Source organism: Pezoporus wallicus, unplaced genomic scaffold (assembly GCF_028554395.1).
Source record: "Pezoporus wallicus isolate ANWC-B61680 ecotype Strahan unplaced genomic scaffold, APGP_CSIRO_Pwel_v1 contig_4901, whole genome shotgun sequence".
NCBI classification, from domain to species: Eukaryota; Metazoa; Chordata; class Aves; order Psittaciformes; family Psittacidae; genus Pezoporus; species Pezoporus wallicus.
In genome coordinates, this window is record NW_026640354.1 from 1,225,880 (window position 1) to 1,252,736 (window position 26,857).

General features: G+C 39.3%; 1 protein-coding gene across 5 annotated transcripts; it reads left to right on the forward strand.

Annotated features, from left to right (window-relative positions):
- Window positions 1-5,054: 5,054 nt before the first annotated feature.
- Window positions 5,055-26,454, forward strand: SLC17A5 (solute carrier family 17 member 5). 5 transcript variants are annotated; one of them, XM_057418810.1, is made up of 11 exons: window positions 5,055-5,133; window positions 9,671-9,867; window positions 11,328-11,561; window positions 12,048-12,135; window positions 12,621-12,707; window positions 13,936-14,054; window positions 14,966-15,124; window positions 15,631-15,763; window positions 17,361-17,508; window positions 22,898-22,988; window positions 24,771-26,454. In XM_057418810.1, exons 1-11 carry the CDS (start codon window positions 5,070-5,072, stop codon window positions 24,906-24,908), a joined length of 1,458 nt encoding a protein of 485 aa, XP_057274793.1. In that variant the 5' UTR covers window positions 5,055-5,069; the 3' UTR covers window positions 24,909-26,454. The 5 variants fall into 5 exon arrangements, 4 of the variants coding, with proteins under 4 accessions (XP_057274793.1, XP_057274790.1, XP_057274792.1 ...); XR_008973436.1 differs by lacking the exons at window positions 5,055-5,133; window positions 24,771-26,454 and adding exons at window positions 6,045-6,197; window positions 19,337-19,477; XM_057418807.1 differs by lacking the exon at window positions 5,055-5,133 and adding an exon at window positions 6,045-6,197.
- The last annotated feature ends 403 nt before the right edge of the window (window positions 26,455-26,857 follow it).

The following is a 26,857-nucleotide window of genomic DNA, read 5'->3' on the forward strand; positions in this document are numbered from 1 at the left end:
AGCTTGCAGCAGGGTGCCAGAGACCCCCACAATGCTGGCACCTCTGAGAGATGGCTGACTTCCACAGCCGGAGACTTGGATTACGTAGCATCTTCTGCACCTGCTGCCATTCACCATGCAACATATCAAAAAGCTACATAAAGCCTCCTCAGCTGCAAATGACTCATCTGAGACATTCTGAGCACTGCTGTAGAACTAGGTTCAGCTTTTTAGAAGTTAACTGAATGAGACTCACACCCTTTCCTCCTTCTTCCTCCTTCTCCCTTTTTATCTCTCTTCCTTTCCCACTTTATTTCTCTTTTGTTTTGTAATAGTCCTATTGTATTTTTATGTAAAGTTATGTACATCCTCTAGATGTAATAGCTTGGGATAGCTGCCAAGATTTGCAAAAGAAAAGGTGGGTTGATTCCATTACAAAAGTATTATAATTACCATAAGTTTAGATTTAATTTTGGAGCACAAAGTGATAAATTAGAAGCATAATTGGGCAAGGTTGTAACAAACTGCTTTAGTAAAAACACACCACATTTAGGCCTTCAGAAGTCAACATTTTTCAAATCATCTAAGGGGAAGTGCTTTTATACTTGCAAAAAGCTTTGTTTCATTTTGCTAGGCACACCTAGATACCATTAATCTGAGAATGTTCAAATTTCTATCTTCCTTAGACCCCTGCTGGTAAAAAACTGGTAAAGTCATTCTCTATTTCTGCAACTAAAGGGATCTCACACTATCACACACGTTTTCAAGTCTCCTAGATTCACTGTTATGCAAGAGACTACCAATTATTACGCACCTAATTCACAGATTCTTGCCTTAATTGGCATATTGTGTTCCTTGAGCATAAAAAAGCACATCATCCTGTCCTGTGCGACAGGTTCCATCCAGCTTTCTGAGATCCCTGAAAAAATTATTTACTTAGTTATTGAGAAGAGAAACATACTGTTCAGGATCTCTCACCTATTATGCAGAGATTATGTAAAGGTTCTTTGCCACTGGAAATACTTCTTTTAAATGTCCTCATTAACTTTCAATACAGACTTCTCATTCAGCTTTAGGAAACACTTCTGTGACAGCTGCAGCATGCTCTTTGGCAGTTGAGGGCTTTGGCAAATCCAGCTAACAGTCAAGTAACCAGCAGGCTTTCCCAGCAGGCTTAGGATAAAACTACTGAGATAACCCATGAGATAACAGCATCTTTTATCCCATTCCATCTTTTATGACAACATAAGTCAGCTAATTTAATTTTGACACAGACCTGATCATCCTCAGCACTGCAATATTAAAATGCACCACATCATGGGATGGAAACTCTTGAAAGAAACATTATAGCCTGGCACCAGGCAGGTACAAATACATGGTTCTGCAGAAGATTCCACTGAACCAACCCACTAAAAGCACAAGTCCAACATTTGTGACCACTAGAATTCATAAACTACACACCAAAACCTGTAAACTAATATTTGAGCACCTGACTTGCCACTATTAAAATGCCTTAAAAAACAATGTTTCCATGGCTAGGCATTTGCACAGGGAGAGGTAAATCTTCACTAGGGATTCAGAAAATAAGCATTTATTCTCAGAGCATGCTTAGCCTGAGACTGTAAAGGCATACCCCTGTCCATAGCATACATTTCAGCTGTGGAACTCCTTGCAACAGAGAACATGGATATCGAATTCTACACACATTCAAACACAGATGGCATAAATGTCTTGACAGACAAATCTGTCAGACTGCCTGAGCAGAGTTACCACATCCAACTCAGGAAGGGTCTGAGTCACCAGTCAGTGTATTCAAACATGTAGAGACTATTCAGAGGATGTATCATCCTATGTTTGGTCTGTACAAGTCCTTCCCTCAGCATTTGTTGTTGACTGCTGTGAAAGACAGGATACTGAGGGAAATGGATCATTGTCTCATGCACTATAGCTATTCATATGTTTTTATAAGCCCAGTGACAAAAGCATCGCACTTCTGAGGAGCTCTCCAACATCCCTTAGTAGGGGGATCCTACTTAGAACCATTAACCCAGCAAATACAGAAATGAACCACAGGGCTGAGGGGCAGCGCTGATGGGGAATCTGCTCTTTTCCCTAAGGATATTTATGGCTACTATACATGAGGAAACAACCATACTTAAAAAGAAAGAAGATTCCACAAAGCCCCAGTGCAGTGTCTTCCCTGAGATTCAGCATTCACTGCAAAGGTAAAACTAAATGCCACTAAAGAGGATAAATATGAATCCCTGTTTCCATGCACAGATAAGTGTCCTGAACAGACACCAGCTGTTCAATAGGAAATGTTCAGCATCATTGCTACTCCTATTTCCTTTAGGAAGAATACCTTTATATAAGGGAGCCTAGACAACAAGAGTGCCTATATTTCCAATCTATAATGCCACTGGCTACCCCAATACTAAAATTTGAACAATACAAATCCTAAATCACTTCTCTGAATCTAACTGAGCACTGCCATATAACCCAGAGGAGTACTTTGTAGAGAATGTGAAACCACGCTTCCTTTCTTCCCTGTGAAAGCAACACTGCTTTCTGCTGTCATGGCCAATGCCAAGAATTGAAATGTATGGAGTGCCTTTGCTAACAAATGAGAAGAAAAGTGGGCATGATGAATACCTCCCCTCCCAACATAAACCCCCAGGGAAGAATATCCATGGCTACAGGGAGCCCTGAGGCATTTGAAGAAGACAGGATATTTCCAGTCAGATGAGAACACATTGTACTGCCAGAGTGACATAAACCATTTCTGATTTGGTCAGCATCATTTTATGCATGATTTAGTAATGATTTTATATTCGCTTTACAGTAGAGAAGGACAGCACAGCTGAAGTCATCCTAAATATTTCTTTTTTGATTGACTGTAACTTGCTCTTTTGTGGGAAACCTAAGGATTTTTTTCCTTGGTTGCATGTGCATATCTTTTCTTGTCCAAATGATCTGGTACCTCAACTTTTTATTCTTCCATTTTGTAAATTATCAGTCTAAAATACAAATATCCTTGCTAGGCATTTATAACATAAAAGTGCTGTATATTAGACTGCGTATAGAGACTTAAGGCAAATTTAAAAGTAGGCATTTCAATTTTCACTTATTGAACTCTGCTTATGTTGCTTCCAGCTATTTAAGAATAACCAGATTAGTCTTATATTGTGAGTATGAGCTCTATTTCTCTGCTACTTTTTTCTATTTATCTTGAAAAACAAGACTTCAAAAGTCAGATTCTTTAAAAAGGCATAAATAAATATGGGTATGTTGTAATACTAATTTAAAAAAAATACTTAAAAAGGATGTGGGAACTCTGAAACAGGCAACTTTATTATTATTATTATTACCCACAAAACTTCATAATCTGACAGCAGAGACATTACCTTGCTCCATGAGGAAATGTTGCAACTTAGATTAGCATCACTGATATATTTTCCCAGGCCACCTTCTTCATCTTTTAAGCAAACATGAACATTTAGGGTTGAGGGTTGCTATTTAGAATAGGTAGTGTTAAACAGTTTAAAATGTGTTCCTACATCATCACAGCCGTATCCTGTCTGCACCACTGAATAAGCATGAGAGCTTGCCCTAGGAGCCATGGTACTGGAATGAACAAGGCTGGAGTTTCTCTTAAGACACAGGCACCATTACAACGTTTCTTTTCCTAATTGCACTTCGGAGGAAAGAGAGCCATCTGCTGCTCTACACGAGACATGCTGTGGTGTGCCTTTTTAGTTTGATTAAGTAAAATGTCAGGATGGGATTTAGGGAAGGACGTGCAAACCTTTGCTGTTCTTCTCTGCCATCTGTAGGGCCAGATGACAACGGAAGTGAGGTGCTGAGCAGTGCTTTCCACCACCTCCCCACCCTAGTACAGAGCACAGCTGCATCCAGCATTGAAAGTAACCAGGGCAGAAGTGGTTGAATACAAGCAACAGTCCTTTTTAGAAATATAAATAAATAAAGTCAGAAAATGCTTCTAATACATTACATCAGGACTGCATCACAAGTATGACACAGAACCTGGCAGAGCAGAGCCCAGGCAACAACCAGCTGGCCAGGGGCAAACAACACCTGTTTACATACAGCTGTACACAATGTCAGCCTTCAGGGAACAAGGAATTATGTTCTTGTCTGCTGTGACAAAGCTCAGTCCTCCTCACACACTCCTAAACCTGTATTTATAGGTGTCACTGTTTGACAGGCAGCAGCCTAGCATTCAACCTGCAGTATGTCGCTAAGCAAGGAAGATTCACTCACCATCGAGTTTCTGCAACATCCAAGGAGGCAGAGAGGCAGAGAAATCCACATTCCTTGCTATTGCAAGGTTTGTTGGCATTATCCCATTCTGAGAGTGTAAGTAGGTTTAAGATAAAACTTGCCTTGATGAGAAGAAATAAGAGGTAAAAGCAAAGAGGTTATTGCTCCAGTCCCTGAAGCCCCTTGTCCTCCCTGTGTTATGATGAGTCTAGGGGTTCAGTCTATGGATGAAGTGATCATACTCATGACCCTGTGCAGCACATCAGTACTGGCCCATATGCCCCCAGGTTTTTTTCCTCATGGGCTGGGCGCTAGCACGCTGGGGTCTTTCTCTGGTGGTACGTACAGAAAGGCCAAGGAGAGTACAGAATGTGAGAAATGCAAAGCTGAAGTCTTCAAGTACTACAGCCCAAGTCTTACTTCTCATAAAATGTTGCAAAATGTGTTTCATGTGTGCTTTGTCACAATAAAGCAATTGGGTTTCTTTCTGTAATTCTGGCTGTAAGAGTGACTTCCAGGTAAGTCTGACTCACAGAAGACACTCTTAGGTTAAATTTCAGAACCAGAACAGAGGTCCTGGTTTGCTTCACATATTCACATAGATGTAATACTGTATGAGTAGCACAAAGCCTCATTCTATTGATACTTGCAAATTCAGTATTATCTATCTAGTGTGGAATGAGATATCTGAATATGCTGCCAGAGATCTTTTACTTTCTTCCGTTTTCCAGTATGTGAAGTTTTCCAGGCAGCTATTTAGACATCAGGATGATGATATGGACATATAGCAAAGCCAAGGGTTTCGGCAGATGATGGGTGGGATCGTTAGAATGACTCAGCACTCAGCCCTGGCAAGGGCACCAACGAGCAGAGGTAGGCTCCTATTTGAAAGCCTGTAAAACTTAAAGATCTCTACCGTATTGTTAGCTTTGTCTGAGGTCGAAAAACACCGATTCCAGGAGGAAAAACCCTATTACATATAGAGTTTATATGTAATATAAACTACGCTGCTTATTCATTTATACTGGTGCGTTTTAAGGTCTCGCACCAGGAAATGGGCACTGTGCACATACAGAATAAAAAGGCCCTGTGCTGCAGATGCTGCAGTTTATTGTTGTAATGATTGATGTAACGCTGCTCAAGTGGCTGGGCATTTTACAGAGAAACCCAGCACCTGCACAGCAAATCCTCCCCAGTTTGGACACGGTTGTCACAATTCATGTGCCCATGCACAGCCATACATGGTCGCAGCACCACGGCTCCTGCAAGGAGCCCTCAATATATAGCGTTTCTGTGCCCTGCCGTTCCTTTGCAATGCACAACCTGAAGCGTTTGTACCAGAGCCAAGCTCACACAGCCACAGCCACAGCCGCCTCCTCCCGAGGCTGCCACACAAGCGGCAGGCGGCCCGGGGAAGGGAAGGCGTGATTCGCCGGATGAGATTTGTCCTAAATGAGGTGCTTTTCCCAAAGCAGCCGAGAGAGGCAGGCCGCACAGCAGCACCCGCGGTTGTCCGTCAGTCAGGGTGTCCGTCAGTCAGGGTGTCCGTCTGTCAGGGTGTCCGTCTGTCAGGGTGTCCGTCTGTCAGGGTGTCCGTCAGTCCCGCCCCGCAGGAGGGACGAAGGGAGGGCGGGGCCGCTCGCGCTGCAGATGGGCGCAGCCCTTGCCCTCACCAAAGATGGCCGCCGGAGCGGTGCTGTGCTGCGGCTGAAGGCGTTTCCGCCCGGCAGCACCCGTCATATGACCGTCGGAGGCTGCAGCTGTAGCTGCCCGGGACAGAGCGGGCTGCGGCTCGGTGGGTTGAGCTCCCGTCCTCTCAGCGGTGGCAGCCGGCAGCCTGGCCCTGGGCGCCATGGGCGGTCCGGGTGGCAGCGAAGTGGAGACCGAGGAGGGAGAGGACCGCACCCCGCTGCTGAAGGAGTCCCAGCTCGACCCAGGTGAGAGGAGCGAGAGGTGGCACCTTGGGCAGCTGCTCCGGCGGGCCGTGCCCAGCCGAGCCCCCGCCTCTCTGCGGACCCGTCGGCCCGGGGCTGAGGAGCACGGTGGTGCCGTGGAGGACGGGCAGGGCAGGGCCGGGCCGGGCCGGGCCGCCGCGCCTCCCCGGCGCTGCCGCGCCCCATGTGTCACGGCGTCGCGTTGCCATGGAGCCCGTGCCGAGTGTTACCCGGTGGGGCCGGTTCCTCTCCTGCCGCAGAGGTTGCTGGCTGGCGCCCGCGGTCCCCTATAAGAGCAACAACGGCCGCCCCGTTTCCCGCGGGGCTTCACCTTCCGCCCCGTGCCGTTAGATGTGTCTGATCTCCGGGACGCGGCGGTGTCAGAGAGCGTTAGGTCAAACACGGCCTTGCGTCTTGACGGGGGTCGGGGCTTTGATCCGGTGGGAACTGGCGCGCAGCCTCTTTCCCTAGTTCGGGTGTGAATACCTGCCCTTGGCTTGGTGTCTTTTCTACGGAGACAAGTGGGTAACTCCAGCTTAAACGCTGGTTTAATCGTTAATGACCGCTGGAGTGCTCCAAGGTTATGGCAGAATTTCACTTTAAGGCAGAATTTAAACAGATAACCAATCTGCAAGTGGTTATCTGTTTAAAAGAAACCTGATTACTTTTTATGGAAGTGGTTGCCTGTGCTGTTTTACTTCCTGGAATGTACAAACTGTGAGAGTAAGGTGAGATTTTTAAGGTTTGGTTTGTTGGGTTGGTTTTCTTTTGGTATGACATGCAAAAATACTCTAACCTACTTGGAAAACATAACTGCAGCAAGAGGGGCTGCTGTCAAAATCACAGAATCTTTAAGCTGCAGAAGATCTTTAAGAGCATTAAGTCCAACCATGAATGATTTTAAAGTGCCAGAAAGATAAATTTTAGTTCAAGTCAGTTATTAAAGCAATATGTTCTGAAGTTTGCACAATACATCATGCTCCATTTGAGGTGGTTCACCTCACCCACAAGGAAAAATACAGCAGAAGAGCAACTTCCTTTAACTGCCATGCAACTTGCAGCACAGACCTGCATTTCCTTAACTGAAGTTGAAAAATCTTCTTCAGCTATAGTTGCAGTATTATAAAACATGCCCCTTAAATCAGAATTAACTATAGATGTAGGACCGAAGGCTACCAATCAAGGTAAGACCTTGAACATCATGGTTAGCTCCCTTGAACGTCGGGGGGTGAGGGGGTGAATGTCTGTGTCTTTTTGATTATAGCAACCTCCTGAAGAGCTGGGTGACTGAAATGCATCCGGAATCTTCTTGAATCTTCTGTTCCGTTAACTTGATCTAATATTCTCAGGTATTGCAAATGCACTTGGTGGAAAGACAAGGAAGCAATAATTTAGCAGTCATTTGTTTCAGACTTGCAGATCTACATGCTTATAGATTTTTATGATAAACTATTTATGGTTGAAAAAAATCTGACATGAATGATCTTAAGTTCTTGCACATCTATCCTGTGGACCTTCTCTCTAGACAAGGTGAATAGCAGCAAAAGGCTTCCAGGTAATGGATGTTCTAGTTAATCTGCATTTCCAAGGAAGGGTTACATCATCAGTGTGATATTCAGCCTTCTGTTATTATTGTTTAACCCCAGCAAATACAGGCCACGGAAAGGTTAAATAACTTTACCTGTAATTATATTCATTGTTATAAATTATATGACTATATACTTTTTATACTTAAGGCAAATTGCTTCTTAGAGAACAATGAAGCTGCTTGACTGGTTTTTGTTCAGTAAGTGCTTCCTGCTCTTCGTGCTTATTGTTTTTAAAGTAAGAAATAAAATCTTGGCTGCTTTCCTTCATGTCACTTAAAAATTGGGTACACCTTTCTCTCATGCTGCTGAGGCAACACTTGCAATTACTGCAGGTCTGGAAGGCATTTTGCATCTTTGTACAGTAGTGTCACTTACTACTCATTTACTAAATTAACATAGCAAATACAGCATCTCTGTGTCATTTCAACAACTTGTGCAGCCATAATGAGCTTCAAAAATGGGTAAGTTCTACTGCTTTCTTGAAAAATACAGTCTTGCAGATAGGCTCTGTTGGTGCCCCCTCTGAAAAATACAAAATCACATAGGCTTATTCCTTCTTTCAAGGAAGTTACTGGGAAGGGGACAGTAGATAGCTTATCTATGGGGCATGTATTTAGCCTCTTACTGCAGAGCAGAGGATCCAGTCAAGAAATATACTGCAGTAGCAGATGAAGTTCCAGTCAATCCTGTTGTTCATAGGTATCTTTGTTTTAGTTGTCATATGAATTCTGAATAGTCAGAGAAAGATGAGATCACTGTAGAATGATGTAATACCTGCAGGTGCTGATCCCAAACCCTCTTGGAGTTTCAGATGTCCAGGTTATAAAATTTTCCACTAGCTTCATAGTTTCCTCACAAGAGTGGAAACTCCACCCCTAACTATTTGTAAATTCAGCAGATTCTTCAAGTAGTTTCTCAACACTGACATTTCCGCTCAGTAGGTTCAGGCATTCCCAGTTTGTAAAGAATATCTGCAGACCTTAAACTGTATTTTGTATAGATACAAAATTCATTGCCACTGGTGATGTGCTGGCCAAGTTACAGTTCAACTCTGATGAACAGTCTCTGCCAATGGCGTTGTGTACTACTGTAGAAGGGAATCAATAACTGTGTTGCAGTTCAAAGTCTGATGTATTTGTTTAAACAGCTGACAGAATCAACTTAGTGCCACAATGCAGGTTTTATGATGAATCTAAGACTCATTTTTCTTTGTCGCCTTCATTATTGTATGGTGACTGTGGCAGCATGACATACTGGGCAACTGAGAAACTTGCTGTTTCACAGTGTCACCACAGTATTTGCCATTTCCCTTTCTGCTAGTTTTCTCTGTTTGGCAGCTGTCAGCAAATGCATATGCCTTTATATGCAAACTTAAAGAAGGAAAATTTGTCCTAGAAGACGGCCTAGAATCTTAGTGACTCTTCTTTAACGCTGAGAGCCCTTGTTTTTCTTGATTTTTTTTTTTTTTCACATATATGACAGGCTTCCCACTAATCTTGGTGTTCCTTTAGTGTGAAGTTCTAATTTTTTTAAAAAAGCTGTATTTTGGAGAGGACTTTTGAAGCCATGTTTCTAAACCTGTTTCTGCAGACCACACACCACACTTCCACTGCAGCCCCACTTGTGCAGGTAGCTGCCAGTTCTCTAAACCAGAATTACATTTGCTTCGAACATCAGTAGAAAAGCTGGCTTTTGGTTTTTTTTTTTTTCCCCCACCCTCTACTTCTATTGAATACATCCTTTAAGACTAGAACAGCTAGGTTATTTTTTTGCCTTTTTTTTTTTCACCCATACATTTTTGAGATTATTAGTGAAAATTGCTTATTTGTTGCTCTTATCTTGTTAGGTTCTGTTAAAACAAAATGTTTTCATTTACTGTCATTTCAGTTCCTGCATGCTGCTCAGCTCGCTACAATCTAGCACTACTGGCCTTTTTTGGATTCTTCCTCCTGTATGCATTACGTGTGAACCTGAGTGTTGCTCTGGTGGATATGGTAGAACCTAACACAAGTTTGGCAAAGAATACAACTTCCAATGTGTGTCCAGAGCACTCTTCCACCATAAATGTTCCTCGCAACACAACGGTGAGGTATCAAACATACTGTCCTGTAATGTGGCATGTAAAGTTGTTTTAATAAAGTCTGTGACTGATGACTTATAGTTGGGTGACAAGAGAACAGGCTGCTTTTTATTGGATGGCCTTTTCAGATGTTTTTTTAAAGCTATTCTAAAAAATAATAACCTTAAACTGACTAGCTAATTTAGAAGTCTGTGCTCAAGGTCAGGTTTTTTTTTTTTACGTACATCTTTTGTGTGCTATTCCTTACAAATTGGCTAATCTGACCTTGTAGATCTTCTATGACTCACTGTTTTATATGCCAGTGATCAACTGTTAAATCTGCGTCACAGTTCTCATTGCTGTCCGTATTTGCCTGGTTTTTGTACAGTCTCAATGACATGAAATTTCATTACAAATTAACATGTTATGTTTTTCTGTTCACTTCTTTGATCTATTTCTCAGATCATAATTCTTGTTTTTATATCCTTTATCTCTGACTTCCCTTCCAGTAATCCTTAAAAATCACTTTTTTTTCTAACTAAACAGAACTGTTGGATATAAAAAAATGCTTTAAAACTAAACAAACAAAAAAAACCCAAATCACGCACCAATTTCATAAATTCAAACTCGTATAGATCTCATCTTGTAATTGAAGCTTATTACTGAACACTCTTACCATCTCCCTGCCTTCATTTTGTTTGCTTGTTTAGAGGTAATTTATTATTTATCATGAGCAAATTATGACTGCAGATTTTACGGGAAGAAGATTCTGTCTCATCACTTCTGTAAAATGTATGCTGCTCACTTAGATGCCCATAAAATAGGATTTTTTGGAAAAGATCCCAAACTTCAAAAACACTTTATTGGGCAACAGTTCGTGTCTTCTTGCTGACTTCCTTTATAGCTTCAGTCTCTCTCTGCTTTTATTTGTCTGCCAAACTCATCTTCTCTCTGTTGTGCTTTTCCCATTCGTCCACTTACGCTTGTGAGTCCTGTACTTGGCTATTCTTTTCCTTAATATTAAATTTAAGCATCTGCATTTCTGTGTTTGCTTTTCTGTCCATAACTTTTTTTGCAGGAAAAGCCATTTTCTAGAGCATGACAGAATGTCCACACTGTGATACAGAAGTGGGATTCACTGTCAAGCAGAGTACGTAGTCTGTGCCTGTGTCATCTAACCCAAGTTGCCTAGAACTCAAAATGGAGTAACTGCCCAAACACTTATATTTCATGTTGTGATAATTTTCATAGTTGGGCTAGAAATGTCTGGACAGACAGTAAACTACCTGAATTAGCTTTCAGCACAACTTTCATTGCAGTATATATGTATGTAGAGTAAAGAGACCCTAGGGAAGAGGCTATGAAAGATTGGTAATTTAGGTATAAAGAGCTAAATGATAGATCAAAGTTGTGTAAATATGTACAGGAAAACTGCTGTTTTAAACTTACTGCTTGCTTTCCCCACATCCTCTCCCCTCTTTTTAGGGAGAAAAATACTCTTGGGATGCTGATACTCAGGGATGGATCCTTGGTTCTTTTTTCTATGGCTATATCATTACTCAGATTCCAGGAGGATATCTTGCAAGCAAAATTGGAGGAAAGCGGTTGCTGGGGTTTGGCATCTTTGGCACCTCTGTATTCACCTTGCTTACTCCCCTAGCTGCAAATCTGGGAGTTGGCTACCTCATAGCGGTTAGAGCCTTGGAAGGATTGGGAGAGGTAATGCTTTCTGGAACTTGAAAATGTACCTGAATGATATATTAATAAACTGTGGGCATTAGACCCTGCGGGTGTCGGTAGTGTAAGGATTGTTTCATTTTAAATAGCTTATTTTTATCTTTTCTTAATAATTAAAACATTTGCCCTGTGTTCTAGCTTAAGCTGTTTGAATAAGAAAAAGGGTTTTTTTTGTAAAGACATTTGAGACAAAACAAGACCTATCCCTCCTCATTTGTTAGAAACCTGGAGCTGAGAACAGTATTATTTGTATTCTTGCAGCTTTTCCAGTACGTATAGAATCAAAATCAGGAGAAATTAATTTTGCCTCCTTACTCTTATGCCTTGTGTGCTTTTTAAAAGTGGTTTCTTACTAAACAAGTAAGTAACATACTGTACTGCTTTTTAATGAAATATGCTTTGAAATATGCAAAGTCGAAGTAGTTCTAAGATTGTTGCATTTCTACAGTATTAAATATTGTTTTCTAGGGTGTTACCTTCCCAGCTATGCATTCGATGTGGTCGTCTTGGGCTCCTCCACTGGAACGCAGCAAGCTTCTTAGTATTTCATATGCAGGTGAGAAATTCCCACGCTGATAATGGGATTATACATTTTTACTGCAGTACCAGGGAGGATTGACTTAAATCAAAGGGATTTATATTATAAATTTTAATTGGCATTTAATCTGGAAAGCATAACACTGAATTAAATTTTGCTCAGCATTCATTATGTTCATTCATTCATGGCTTCTATAACCCTGAGAAAAGGTATTGATCTGCAACGAAGTATAAACTGGTGCAAAGAGTTACTGTGTAGCTACATAATACATGATACTGTAAATAAAGGGACTTGCGTATCTTGCCTGGAGCTGCCAAAGCATCTTCTTGTGCCTGTGTTTCTTTACGGTGAAATGGCGGCCCTCTAGTGGTGGTAAGAATTTCTTTTCTGCATGATTAATTACAGAAAAACGAAATAACTGTGAAATGCTACTTAGCTTAAGGGGTCTATAGGAGACCTAATTATTGTTTTTCCATTTTTTTTTTTTTGCTTTCTACTCATAGGGGCACAGCTGGGAACTGTTGTCTCTCTGCCACTATCTGGTTTAATTTGCTACTATATGAACTGGATTTATGTGTTTTACATATTTGGTAAGTGGTGGGGAGGGTTATTATTATTAAAGTACAATCCATATTCTTTTTGAAAAGCATGGTATATTACAAAACTTACTTCAAGTTTTAAAAATGTTTTTGCATGTATGGTTGCTATTTTATTCCTCTTGGGAAATTAGAGATATTTAAAGCTAAGTGGATTCCTGTGTGTGGCTTTGTAAGCCTTGCTTTCAATGAGCAAAGCTGTCTCTGACTTCAAATAAGAAATTTCAGCCTCTTATATCCAAGTGGTAGGAGAGCTAAGAGCATTTGACTTATGCCAGCTTTTGTTGAAGTGTGAAATTGAGGTAATAACTTTAATCCCAGGAACAAACTTATACTGTGAATGAAAGAACATGTGAAAAGTTGCTTCTGGTTTAAATGAAAATTGTGTGGAAAATCTCTCTAGCAGAGAAGGAAGGAATGCCCAAAATGCAAGGCATAGGATATTTACTGTGAGTTATGTTCTAGAAGAAGCTCAAGCACAGAAAATACTTCCTAACACTGTCATAGAAGTAACTGATGTTTTCTATAACTCTGTTTATATGTCTGAGCCATTTCGTATTCTGCATGGGGATGGGAGGATCGGAATAAAACACGAGGATTACACTTTTCTCAGCAAAACCACGTTGCATTTTTGTATAAATAAAAGAGGTTCAGAACAAAGGGTTGGATGAAATGAAATAAGTTATGATGTTCTAGTTATGTAAAAGTACAGTTGATTTGGGCTGACTGTTGAAAGTTAACTTTTTCAAGTGACAGTTCTGGGGTTGCTTTAATAAAGAGTAGTATTGGTACATCTGTTAAGCTGTATGTAGTCATGTTCTGTTTATGCACACAAGGTATTTTTTGTGATTAAACTTACCATGATTTTTTTATTTCCTCTGGGTGAGCCATATCCTTTGTATCTGTTCAGTGTGACTGATAAAAATACAATATGGATGTGTATGCAACTTTCTTGCTCTATGAGGCACTTCCAAGTGGAAAGGAAAAACCCAAACACACACACAAAAAAAGGCTTTCCTGCTCTTTATTATTGCCTCTAAATGTGCATTGTTAAGCAACTTTTGGGAGCTACTCTCTGTAAGTAAATAGAAAAATACTATTCATTAATATTGGGGTATTTGGAAAAAAGACTTCCAAATAAATCATCTGAGCGTGTTAATCACCCAATATAATTGCTTATGTTTTTATTTCTATCTCTTCGCCCATCTTTTCCAAACAATAGGTGCACTTGGTGTACTATGGTGGTTCTTCTGGATGTGGTTGGTTAGCGATACACCAGAAACTCACAGAAGCATTTCACGTGCTGAAAGAGAATATATACTCTCTTCTCTAAAAGATCAGGTACGGCATTTTGGTATAGTCATACTTATCAAAGTGAAAACACAAACCGCTAATACTGTCATTAGTGTCATGCTCTGTTGATCTCTAGAAAAACATCCCTAATCTCAGGTAGAGGCAGAATTTGTCAAACAAAAAATTAAAAATATAGCGCAGTTGTGTGAGAAACAATCAGTAATCAAACAAAGCATTTATCATAATGCCATTTGTCACAGACACTGTTGAAATGCTTTTTAAATAAAAAGTTCAAGTCTACCAGTTCTCTTTAATCTAGATCCAGGCTTGTATACTGTCTTTAAATTTTACAATTCAACGTTTTACAACTTTTTTTCCCCTTCATGTGTCTTCTAGAATAAGAAAGTGATCACTGTTAATGGAAAAAACATTTTTAAAATGCTTAGGAGCCAGTTCCTAAAGCGTGCATAAGAGTTTATTCCTGTAACTGGGGGTATGTATATGCAACCTGTGAGGCTGCCTGAGAGACCAAACTTGACATCTAGGATTGAGTAGGAAATATTCAGCTAAATGAACACATGAGGCGTGACGTTAAATAAGCAATCATTTATAGTAAAAGCTGCAGGCAACAAATCTCAATAAGGGAAGACATACTTTTTGAAACTGTAATTACAAAATGTAAAGTAATTGTCTTGCTTTACAATAGTAAGATTGCAAAATAGATGCAAACTTACTATTAGTAGATGCAAAGCAGAGCAGTAACATACCTTCAGTGAGAACTGAACACAATAAATCACTGCTGATGAGTCTCAGTCGACAGATTCAAGTCACTTTATGTCCTTCAGAATGAACCGTTGACATAGATTTGGGTAGGATCGAAACACTGTATTTAGCTAATCTTCATATCAATGTCCTGATCACTCTTTCTCTTCCCTTTTTCTCTGCCTTCTGCTTGTTAGCTTTCTACACAAAAATCTGTTCCCTGGAGACCCATACTGGAGTCCCTTCCACTCTGGGCTATCGTTGTGGCACACTTCTCTTATAATTGGACTTTCTACACTCTCCTTACGCTCTTGCCTACATACATGAAGGAGATCCTGAGGTTTGATGCACAGGAGGTAAGACAAATAAAATGATCACTTTCTTCTGAACTGAAGAAATCAAATAATAGAGATCTTCCATGCTGCTTAGGATAGAGGAACCTGTTTAGGAACCTTGGAACATAAATACATAGCTAGAAAATGGTAAAATAAACCCCCACAGTTAAGCAGATGCATGGAAAATATTGCTTGCCTTCTAATTTCCACTGTTTTTTAAGGACTTATTTGACATTTAACTTAATGGTAGCTTTTGAAGATGCATATTACCTATTTTTAACTGCTCTGATTTAAAACGGTAACTATAGCAATGTTTTTCTCTGTTGTATGGTTTGTGTGATTGCTTCAGATTTTATAGCTTGTTTTATGGTTTCTGAAATACTATCTATGATTACTTTGCTCACTCATAAAGGAGAACTTTTCCAGTTAAAAAGGAAAAAGAAAACTAAGGAAATCATTGGACAAGTGGTGTTTTTGAAAGTATTTCAGTGTGTTAACTGTCTCTTATTTGTTTTTCTCCTTAACAGAATGGGTTTTTGTCTGCCCTACCTTATTTTGGCTGCTGGTTATGTATAATTCTGTCTGGGCAAATTGCTGATTACTTACGGCAAAATCAGAACTTGTCCACTGTTTGCGTTCGCAAATGTTTTACCCTAATAGGTAGGTGCAAGTATCACCTCTATTTTGAACATATTATAGTATCAGTCTGGAAAAAATGAAGGGTTTGGGAAAGTAGTGTGACATCCTGCTATGAGGTTAGGCAGGATTGTGCATGGCTTGAGAGGAGCAGCTTTGTTTGTATATTAATTTTCCAAGAGTAAATCTTTTTTCATTGGAAAAAAAAAAAAGTGGTGATAACTGCTTGACAGAATGATCCATTATAAGTTGCTTTCTCAAACTGAGACAAGACAGTGTTCTGCATAAGCCTATTCCCAGCCCTGTGGTGTTCAGTGTTCTGTTTATTTAAGACTTAAGTAACTGAATAGGAATACACTTGCAAAATTTACAGTTGCTACCAGGGTAGGAAGACCAAATAGATCCCAAAATGGTCTTGACTAATTGGTAGGAGAGATGATTTGAAATCACCAAGAAATCAACAGCATCAGGTTATTAATGAATACAGAGAAAATGCTGTATTTAGGATAAAGAAGTTGATTGCTGATTAAAAGAGGGAGCAGGAGAAAGAAGGCAAAAAAAGAAAAGGGATCAGGCACAGGATCCACACAAGGTGCAGCCTGCTTTATGTATGCCCATCCTTGCTGCCTTCTCAATTTTGCTAATTCAGCTGCTTTCTTTAAAGCTGCTCTTATACTAAGTTCTCAAGATTTTTTTTTTCTCTTAATTTTTATTTTTTTTTAATCCTACACCATTTTGATGACTCAGTTTACTGCAGGGCCTTACACCCAAGTATGCACAACTGAGGGGAGACAAGCTGTTGTGTTAGGAAAAGCAGTACTTAAGTTGGCTTCATCAACAAAAGCATGTCCTTGGAGCTTTTTGCAGAGATCACGGTAGAGTCATATAAATGGGCTGTGGTATAGGAAATAGGTATCAAAGCTCACTGCAGACATGCACTAGCTTATGATGGCTGGTAAGCTGTTCTTCCAGTACCTGGTGTAGCATCTCTAAAGCTAGACTGGGTTTTCTAAATTGTACAGCAGGCTCCAGTATAGATATTACTAGATGTGCAGATCTTGTAAATGTGAAATAAAACTCATTCTATCATGTGCCTGCAGGATAAATACACACATATATATGTGTGTGTGTGTGTGTGTGTGTGTGTATATGCATTTGTATGAACTCCTACAGCTCTGCTTTATTATGGTCTGCAGAAGTCAGGGTTTGTTCCTGAAACCTGGAGAGTTAAATTGGGGATAATTTCTTTGGAGTGCACTGTTCACCTACCAGTGTCAGCGTGGCTTCTATAATTTTTATAACAATAAATTTTGTGAAGTCACTGAAGTATCTTTGTGTTGTTTTTTTTTTCTTTGTGGTTTTTTTTTTTTTTTGTAAATCTAGTTGAGGTTTCATTTTTTTGCAGCTAGAGTGGGATTTTTCTGGGCTGGCTACAGTTTCCTGAGGCAGCAACAGGCTTGCAAGCCGTCTCTTCCTTCCAGGCTGTAATGCTTCTAGTGCAGTGCTGGATTCTGTACACTAGGTGGTGGTGGAAGTTATGCAGAAAATGTACGCACAGTTTGGAGTCTCTTAACGTGTCTCACTTCAGAAGTCTATTGATTCTAAGATTTCTGTCTTAAAGGAATGATTGGACCTGCAGTGTTCTTAGTAGCAGCTGGATTCATAGGTTGCAACTATGCACTGGCTGTTGCATTCGTGACCATATCAACAACACTAGGAGGATTTTGTACATCTGGCTACAGCATAAACCATCTGGACATAGCACCTTCGTAAGTATTGGTGAAGCTATTTTTAGTGCACGTGATACATTTATGACCATGGTTGTTTGGCTGTTTTATTGCTGGGGTGCCTGGAGACTTAGCTGTGGACCATGTGCTGTACAGACCTGGAATGGAAACCTTGACCCTGACTCAGATTTACAGTATTAAGCACTCTATTTGCAAAACGTAAAAGTTTGGCAGAGGGTATGACATGAACAACAGTTTAGAATTATTAAAGTTTTAATCCTGCAGTAATAAATTATATAATTCCTGTACTTATATTTACTAGATTTTTGTCCTATTTGTGATCTTTATAGGACAGAGTCATTGGAACAGCATGATATAAATAAATTTTTCACTCTTATATTTCTCCATCAAAGACATCAAGCTTTAGCATGAACGTTACCATATTTAAGTACTGTGGTACAGTTAATCACTTGTATTGGAAAAACATTCTAAACACTGGTATTAAAACCTTGCTAGGAGTAGGTGACCCGCTATCAGTAGGTAACATTGCTCTGAAGTGATTAACTTGTAAGAATGGAAAGTTAGATTTCAGCCTATAATTTCTCCAGTGTGTTACAAATGCAGAATCTGACAGATCACTCAGTTTTCTGAAGAGCATGGATGTGTCTGTGTTCTTTTGAAAGTCCACATAAGCATTCTTTACACTAATAAAAGTCAAGTACTTTCCTTTGTCATTCATTTGCCTATTTGCAGTAGCAAATGACTTAGAAGTCATTTGGTTCTGCTCATGTGTATTCTGTAGTAAGGTGTAAAATGAAAAGTGTAAATGAATGTAAAATGTAAGTGTAAGTTTAAGTGAAGAGGGGGAATACCATGTTGTAGAAATGTTACAAAATAAATTCTTAATATCTGGACAACTAATATGTGAGACCTCGGGTCCAAATTGAAGATGGAATCCAGGCTTTGCCAATTGGAAGGATGGTGGTCATGTCCACAGTGATGGACAAGTTTTGACTTAACAAATGGATATGATATAGTAGGAGCTCAATTACTCTTGGCAGGTGAGATTAGGTAGCAAGCAAGAGGAAAGGCGTCAATGGCCAGCTATAAAAACCTTGTACTATGACCTGAATATGAAAGCTTCTGTGATGGACTTTGTTTTAAATCGAGTAGAATTACAAATTTAGGAAATGTAGCTGAAGTGCTGCATCTTGAGGTATTGTGGGGCATTATACAACTTCTTTTTCAAGCTTAGTTTTGCAGAACTACAAAGTTTAGCTTCCTAGAAATGTCAAATGTTAGCTAGGAATTGGAGTTATTTATTTTTACATCTCTGTGTTTAAAAATAGAAAACATAAGCATTAATATCAAAAGATATAACAACTGTAAGTTACTCAACGGCAGGACTTGTGGATCTGTGTAGTTTTGATTTGCCTCTTTTTCTCTGTGCCTCACAAGCTAGTATTTTTGTCATTGCTTTAATATTCCCCTGCACAGGACCCTTTTCTTCACACAGTGCACAGGATGGATCCCACTCTAGAAATGACTGAGCACTATATTGAAAGCGAGACTGGCATTCACTCATTAAGTCCAAGCTTAAACATCTCATCTGAGAAACTAATGTTGGATTCGGTGAAACTGATTGAGGTCTAGCTGATTTATTGCTTGGTTTTGTATGCCCCTTCAAACTATTAAGTTCTGGTTTGCAAAAATTGTATTACTCAGAATGCAAACAGAAGTCAGTGGAGCTTTGCTTTGAATATATAAATACTGCTGTTAAATATTCTTGAAATGAGATCCTGAGGATTTCAAATCGAGCATCCGGTAGGCACATACATTCTCAGCCTATGCTTTAATTCCGTATCTGTAGGCTGGGCTTCACATTGGCACTCCCATCTCTCAAGAGTGTTGTGAAAATAAACTAATATTGTGAAGAGCTGTACTGGAAGCGTTTGGGATGATTAAAATTCTACTTGCAGCTGCTGAATAGTATGCAGAAAGCAAGGCTCGGGTCTGTGCATTGAGCAAGTGAAGTGAAACAAAATATTAAATGGTGCTCATTAAGTGAGTACAATTCATCCTTTCCACTGAGTGCAACAGAGCTGTCACAGGAAAAAGGAAATCATGTAACTGCCTCTGTGAGTGAGGCACATGCACAAAGTACTTATGTATGCAGCTGATGGCTGAGGTTTCCAGAACTAGGACATTGTGTATGTTTTCTAATTTGAGAGAGACTTCACTCTGCATTACTAATGTGTTTATTTCAAGGCTCAATTAAATTTGTATGTGACAGCATAATGTTTTAGGTGTTGGGAAAAAAAAAGCAGCACAAGAATCATGTGGCATGATGCTGATACACGTCAGCAGGCATAATTAGATTCACCACATGCACTGCTGCTGATCCCTCTGACCAAATCCCACTCTATTCTTCCTACCGTCGACAAAGTCCTGCTTTTGTTTAAACCAGACAAGTTCCTCTAGCCCTTCTTTCCTCTGAGATAGGCTGAAGGGAGCATACTGACCACGAGCGCAGGAGAGGCAGGTGTCTTGCTGATAGCTCAGAAATTTTGGCCCGGCATTGCCTCTAGAGGTGAATGGCTGCGTGTGCAGAAAAACTTTCCTGGATGGGAACGTCGTCAGGGTCGATTCTGTTTTATTGAAATCAGCAATTCTCGATTCAGTACATGCACTCTTTAATTCAAAGTAAATCTGTTCAAATGGAGACAGAGGAAGAAAAGGGCCCTGTCCTTGTAACAAAGGTCGTAGGGAAAAAAAAATAAATCTTTAAAACAGATACACAAAAACATCTAAGAGACTTCCCTTCTCCCCTTCCCCCCCCCCCCCCCCCCGCCCTTTTTGTGACTGTTTGAACTTTGTTGGATGAAATAGTCATGGCAGACATTCACAATTTCAAGGAAATGCTTGACATAGTTATAGAAATCTGAAAATGGGGTCTGCATAAAATTGTGAAGGCAACTTTGGTAAGAGTTTACCCAGAGCTTCATATTTATTGTTTTTAATTTACTGAAAGATATTAAAGTAACCAGAAGTGATTCCAAGCAGTTTCAAAATGCACTTAAATGCCTGTTTTAACTGGCTATAAGTATGTTGACTAGAATAGCGAAGGGTCCCTTGCTGCTACTGGAATTTGCATTATACCAAAGAAATAATGATCATATTCACAGAAAAAAGTGAATAACAATGCTGATACTGAAGGACAAACAATACGTGCTATGTGCTGTTTGGTTTCTAATGTGTAATTATGATACTATCAGTGTATTGAATGGGGGGGAGGGAGACGTTGGGAGGGAGACAAGATTGCTCATGTGGGGAGAATGTATTCTATTCTAGCTCCTAAGTTCTACATCAGTATGTTGCCATGATTACAATTTTAAGTACTGCTGTTACCATGAGCCCTTGTAATATTCCCATGGCTCCTATTATACACTGAACACTTCACATACATCTCACACTGTTTTTTTTTTAACTTTGATTTTATTACTTAACTGCTCTACAAGTCAATTTATGTTTGGTTATCCCCACTGTGCCATAAGAGCCTGACCAACAGCTTACTATTGGTCTTGTTCTACAGACATGTCACTTTTTGCTTTCCCATTTCATACGGGAGTCTCCACTGTACTGAGGGAGTGGCATAGCAGTTATCTGCATCAAACAGTGAGTGTTATCAAGAATGCAACCTATGTCAGAAACACCAGGCATAACCAGAGGCATTTAGCCAGCAATTGGTTGACAGAGATCTTTGGTGTCCAGGGAAGCTATTAAACTGTGTTTAGTTTTGAAAGCATGTTTTGTCAATGTTGTAGTGCTTAAATATGTTGAAGGCAAAATGCATTTGGTTCTACCTGAAGGTTTTAAATGGAGTTTTGCTATAAGTGCTTCTCTTCCTAAGGGAAATATTTGCACATTTACATTCAGCTTCATAAAGGTGTATTAATTTTAAACACTTTCCAAGATAAGAAGACTATATGCTATGTTTATGAAAAAAAAAATACAGATCATTTTAACTAAGGCATTAGAGCTCAGTCTGAAATACATTGCCATGCTTTAAACAGACATGTAATATTGACCTTCAGGAAAAAAAGTCAGGGTAGGACTAGATAACTGATTCTCTTAGGGGAGAAAAAAAAAACAACAAAAAAACCCCATGCTTCTCTGGTATTATTGGATTATTGGACTGGATATACATATAACAACCTATAACAACCTTTTGTAACAATGCTGTATGGTTAAATTCTCATGTTTTGGTAAATGTCAAAGCTATACATATCTCTTTTGAGATTAAATTATATTGGTAAGGATATAATTTCACTCTGCTAAACAGCCTAAAACGATCACTGGGAGATAACTCCTTTCTGCTATGGTAAACTGCAACTATTAGTATTTTGTATGATTCTTCAGCCAGCAAATCTGCCTTGAAAATCTGAAATGCAGGGATTTATGCTCTAGTGGTTGGAAGGTCGAGCTTTGCTGTAGAATGTCTAGCTCTTATTTCTCTTCAGTCTCTCTCACAAGTCTGCACTTGTGGTACAGTTTCAAACTTTGGATATTGCAACACCCTTATGAGAGAGATCTTTAATTACCTAGAGATGAGGTGCTGAGATTCAGGTATTAAGCAAGTAACCAGCTTTTCCCAGCAAATTTTTATGGCTGCTGGTGCATATGCATGCACGTGTGTGTGTGATAGAGCAACATGCTTATGGAACGGGAAGCTTCAGAATGGAGCTGCAAGAATGGCAACCTGCAGAACTGGTTAAGTCAGACCCATTTACCCTCGGCCTTGACCCAGAGAAAGCTGAAGGGAAGTACTGCTGCAGCACTCTGGACTCAGGTCTTTGGAACATATTCTCTGTAGTGTAAGTGGGGATATCCATCCCCACTGGTGATACTGCCTTCTTGGTGGGTGCTTTTTAGCAGTGATACCTGAACAGACTGTTATTGTTGCAGAACAGCACTCCATCATAATCCTTCAAGGCATGCAATGTTTCTTTTCTAACTTCTCCAATGGATTCATTCCAGACAGTTTGGTTGTGGCTTAGCAGAGGAGATGTGGGTTTGGGTTAAGGATCCTGAGCAAAGCCGTGAGTAATTTAAGTTAAATTTCATAACTAGTCACTGGAAAATTGAGATGTATAGAATCATAGATTCGTTTAGGCTGGAAAGGGTCTTTAAAGTCATCGAGTCCAATCATTAACCTGACATTTCCAAGTCCACCGCTAAATTGTGTCCCTAGAACTGTTGTACCAAGTTGTCTGAGAGTTGTTACTGGAATAAAAGCAAGCTATTCCCAGTGGGATATGTGTTTTAATTTGCATGATCAAGCTGAGGCCTGTGTGATCAGGTTTGGCAAAATGGTTTCCATGACTGATAAACCAGATAAGTTAAAAAACAGCTGTAACAATTTCTCTTGCAGGTATGCTGGAATTCTCCTTGGGATTACAAATACTTTTGCTACTATCCCAGGAATGGTGGGGCCAGTTGTTGCCAAGAACCTCACTCATAACGTAAGTCTGCTTACTATTCTTTTGGGTGTTTTATCTCCATTGAATGGGAATTCTGTCATCTAAGTCTGGAAGTCTTTTAATTTCTTCTAAGTGAAATCTGTGTTATACATATAAATCATACGGTTCCGTTGTCATGAATGACTTGATTCCTAGCCTTTATTCTTCTGATTCTGATAAAGAAAATGCAGGTAAAATTGAAGACCTATAATAGGACTTTGAAACTGTATTGACTTGCCCCTTATATTGTCTAGGAATAAAATGAATATGCTTCTATCGTGGTAAAACTGTTAAAATGCCAACTAGATGAGACAGTTGTGGTAATATTTTAGCAAATCCAGACAAGTTCTTACTTGTGTTTTCTAAAATCAGTCTCTTACATGAGGTGTTGAGTTGTAAGCTCAGCATTTTTCAGATGAGAAACTAGATTCAAATGTGTGGTTTTTATAATCCATCCCTCTGTATGCATGTTACAGGATTAGGACATTCTAAGCTGTGTAAACTCTCTTTACTATGAGTGTGGTGGGGCACTGGCACAGGTTGCCCAGACAAGCTGTGACTTCCCCTTCCCTGGCAGTGTTCAAGGCCAGGCTGGATGGGGCTTGGAGCAACCTGGTCTAGTGGGAGTTGTTCCTGTCCATGTCAGGGGGTTGGAACTAGATGAGCTTTAAGGTCCCTTCCAACCTAAATCATTCTATGATTAGTATCACAAGCCAGCTAATTTGAACAGTGTTATATTTGACTTCCAAGATGGTTTAGTTGAAGGATGATTTGCAGCAGAAAAAGGGAGTGAGGAGCTGTTTGTGTTTTTTTTTTTTTGTTGGGTTGTTTTTTTTTTTTTCAAATCAACTATATTAATGATTCTAAAATTTTTAAGGAAGAAAGATGGGAGAAGTAAGTCTATTGATACAGTTGAATCTTTGGAGTTGGTGATTACTCCAATGATTTCCTTAAAATTAAAATGGAAAAAGTAATTGATACATGAATAGCCAAACAAATTATTTCTTTCAGACATATTAACAAGTGGGATTTTTTGTTTGGTTTTGTGGTGTTTTTTTGGTTGGTTGGTTTGTGGTTTTATGCTATCCTAATGCACTGTTCTGGTATTACTCTAGTTTTTGTAGTTAGATTAATTACAGAGTTGTTACAGTAGTCATCAAATTAACCCCCCAACCTCACATCCTCCCTCCTCCTCCCCATAACCAAGAAAGCCCAACAACTTAAGACACCTATAGATATTACCTCTTTATTTGCTACCCGTGTCTTAAGGCCTTTCTTGAATACCAGATTTTAGAGGATTCCTCTTGAAATCTGAGAAAAGATAGCTACCTTATTTGGGCTAAAAAGCTTATTGCTCTGGAATATCCCCATGGTAGTCATTAGGAATAGCTTACTGCATAGTGCACAGCACTTCAGCTCTTGGATTACCTTACTTAAAAGCAAGGTAGTGTTTCCCCTTACAGTAACATTCTCTGAGTTTGTGTAGTCTTTGTGCAAACATGATTTTTGATATGAACATTCTGCATCTGAGATGAAAAAATGATCCAGGTAGTCTAATGCAATTCTTACAGGACTGTCTGTGTAAGCTGTATTATTAAACTGAAATTAACTATGCTGCTGATTTGATCTTTTATGTTTACAATGCATTTATGTTGCTATGAAATCATGCTGAATAACATTTACCTTTAAATAAGCAAAGCACATAGTGTCAGTTTAGAAATTACTTTTTCTTGAGTGTGGAGCTGCAAATTGACTGCTTTTTTTTTTCTTTTCCCCTTTTGACAGAATACTGTGGGAGAATGGCAGACTGTTTTCTATATTGCTGCTTCTATTAATCTATTTGGAGCAATTTTCTTTGCATTATTTGCAAGTGGAGAAGTTCAGGATTGGGCAGTCAGTGGATATCACTTGCATAGAAACTGAAAGTGACATTGAAATACCAAAGTTGTGCTAAACCCCAATGTGCTGGAATTATGTGACCAGAAAAGTGCCTTCCCTCCTGATGCCTAGAAGTCTTCAGAGCTTTTCAGTTAAACTGTTTAATCTTTGTATCTTTTGTAATGAAAATAATTTGACAGCATATGTGTGCTATTTCCTAACAAGGAACTACTTGGATTAAATATTAAGAGTTTCATGCTAGGACTTGATATCAAATATATGATCAAAGACAACATTTTAAATCTCTATGCTAGGCTCCAATTCTTTCCAGTTTTTAAATAGTATTTTCTGAATTAATGTGTAGGCAGATGTTTGTTGATATTGAAATGAGAGGAAAAAGCCAAGTGTTTATGTAGCACTGTAAGGAGGAATGGCATGCAAAGAATTATACCCAAAAAACCCTGTTTCGATTTTCATGATGGTTTTTGGCTGGTTTTAGATAGGTTTTTTGCTGTTTAAAAGTCTAAAGAGGTCTAGTTTTCTACAGTCTTTTATAATGCTTTTTTTGTCAGGGTTTTAATTGATGTCTAAAACGCACACATAATTTTATTCTGATTATTGCACAAGGTTTTGGTATATAAACATTCTCTGTTTCATGACTACAGCTTCATAACTGATATAGAGCAATGAGGAAGTAGAATATACTGTTGTGACTGACAGAATAAGCCATGTGTTACTACTATGCTCTGTGGTGCGGGTTTTTTAAATAGGCCTTATTTTTATTCATCTGTGCAGAGAAGAAGCAGTGCAATTCTGGTTTAAGTCTAGTCACCGTGCAAGAGTGAACTAGAAACAGAATATCTGCATGCTTAAAATAACTTTCAGTTTGGCAGGGGTTTTTTGTCTTTCTAAATTAACACGGTGAAATTCTTTCTTCTTGTGTGTAGATATATTTGTCAGTTTAAATGCAACAAATTAAGGCCAGTTCAGGGAATAATGAGGAAAACCAGTTCTCTAATAACAGCCTTGTTTGTTAGTCAGATAAAAGTAGAGTAAAAAAGAGCTAGTGCAATAACCTGATACTGTTGGTCTCCTGTCGACACAGAATTTGACATTCAAGAGTATCCTTTACATAATATGCAATTAAATGCCACACAGTGAAAACAGAGGTTTTGTTAAGAACAAATGGCCGAGTAATCTTCTGGTCACAAAGCAAAGGAAAATTCCTGTGCCAAAGATTCCTGGATTGGAGCAACTAGGTAAAAAGAAAAATCACTGGGCTCTGGGTTTTTCAATTACCACCAGTCCAAAGAAAAACCCAGTATGAAAGCTGCTCCAGTGGAGCTTACCTTCCTTCATTTCTGGGAAATGGCATCTGCCTCCTCTTTTTAGCTTTAAGAGCCATTTTTTGACCTTCCTTGAAGTGTCATGTTCTCTGACGGTGAAACTATGTTTAAATCTGCATTTGCGTCTGCAGCATTTCCACAATAAACTGTGTGAAGTTCAGATTAAATTAGTAGTTGCTCAGTGGGAGCATGTTAAAGCTACATTGTGTCTTTAGTGTTTTCACAATAAATGTAATTAATATTTACATGTGCATCTGTTGTTGAAAATGGCAATCTCCCTGAAGTTAGAACACCATTCTCAAAGTATGGTGAGCAAGACTGGGGACTGGATCAAGGGATGGTTAATATTTTCCTGGAAAATTACCTGCTTCCGAACTTTCTTGCCTAGCTTTATAGGTGAGTACTATCTTCCACCTGACAATCTATTAAAAGGAATGATTTCACTTGTGCTCATATGAATTTAGACACTTTCAGTAGCCTTGGTTAAAAAGAGGGGAGGAGGTTAAAAAAAATTAAAAAAAAAGTTTCTGGATCTAGATTAAATTAATTTATAACTTTGCTTTTCTAGAGATCAGGAGCCATGACCCTTATTTACAGGGTTGCTGTTTTGCCTGCTCTGAAGTTAGAAACTTCAGCTTCCCACACTTT

What these genes read in the sequence shown, in the direction of transcription:
- SLC17A5 (XM_057418807.1), top strand. Translation starts at nt 6,113, where the DNA reads ATGGGCGGTCCGGGTGGCAGCGAAGTGGAGACCGAGGAGGGAGAGGAC. An exon ending in ATGTTCCTCGCAACACAACG is followed by an intron (nt 9,868 to 11,327) that starts GTGAGGTATCAA and finishes CCCTCTTTTTAG; the next exon opens with GGAGAAAAATACTCTTGGGA. An exon ending in TCTCTTCTCTAAAAGATCAG is followed by an intron (nt 14,055 to 14,965) that starts GTACGGCATTTT and finishes TCTGCTTGTTAG; the next exon opens with CTTTCTACACAAAAATCTGT.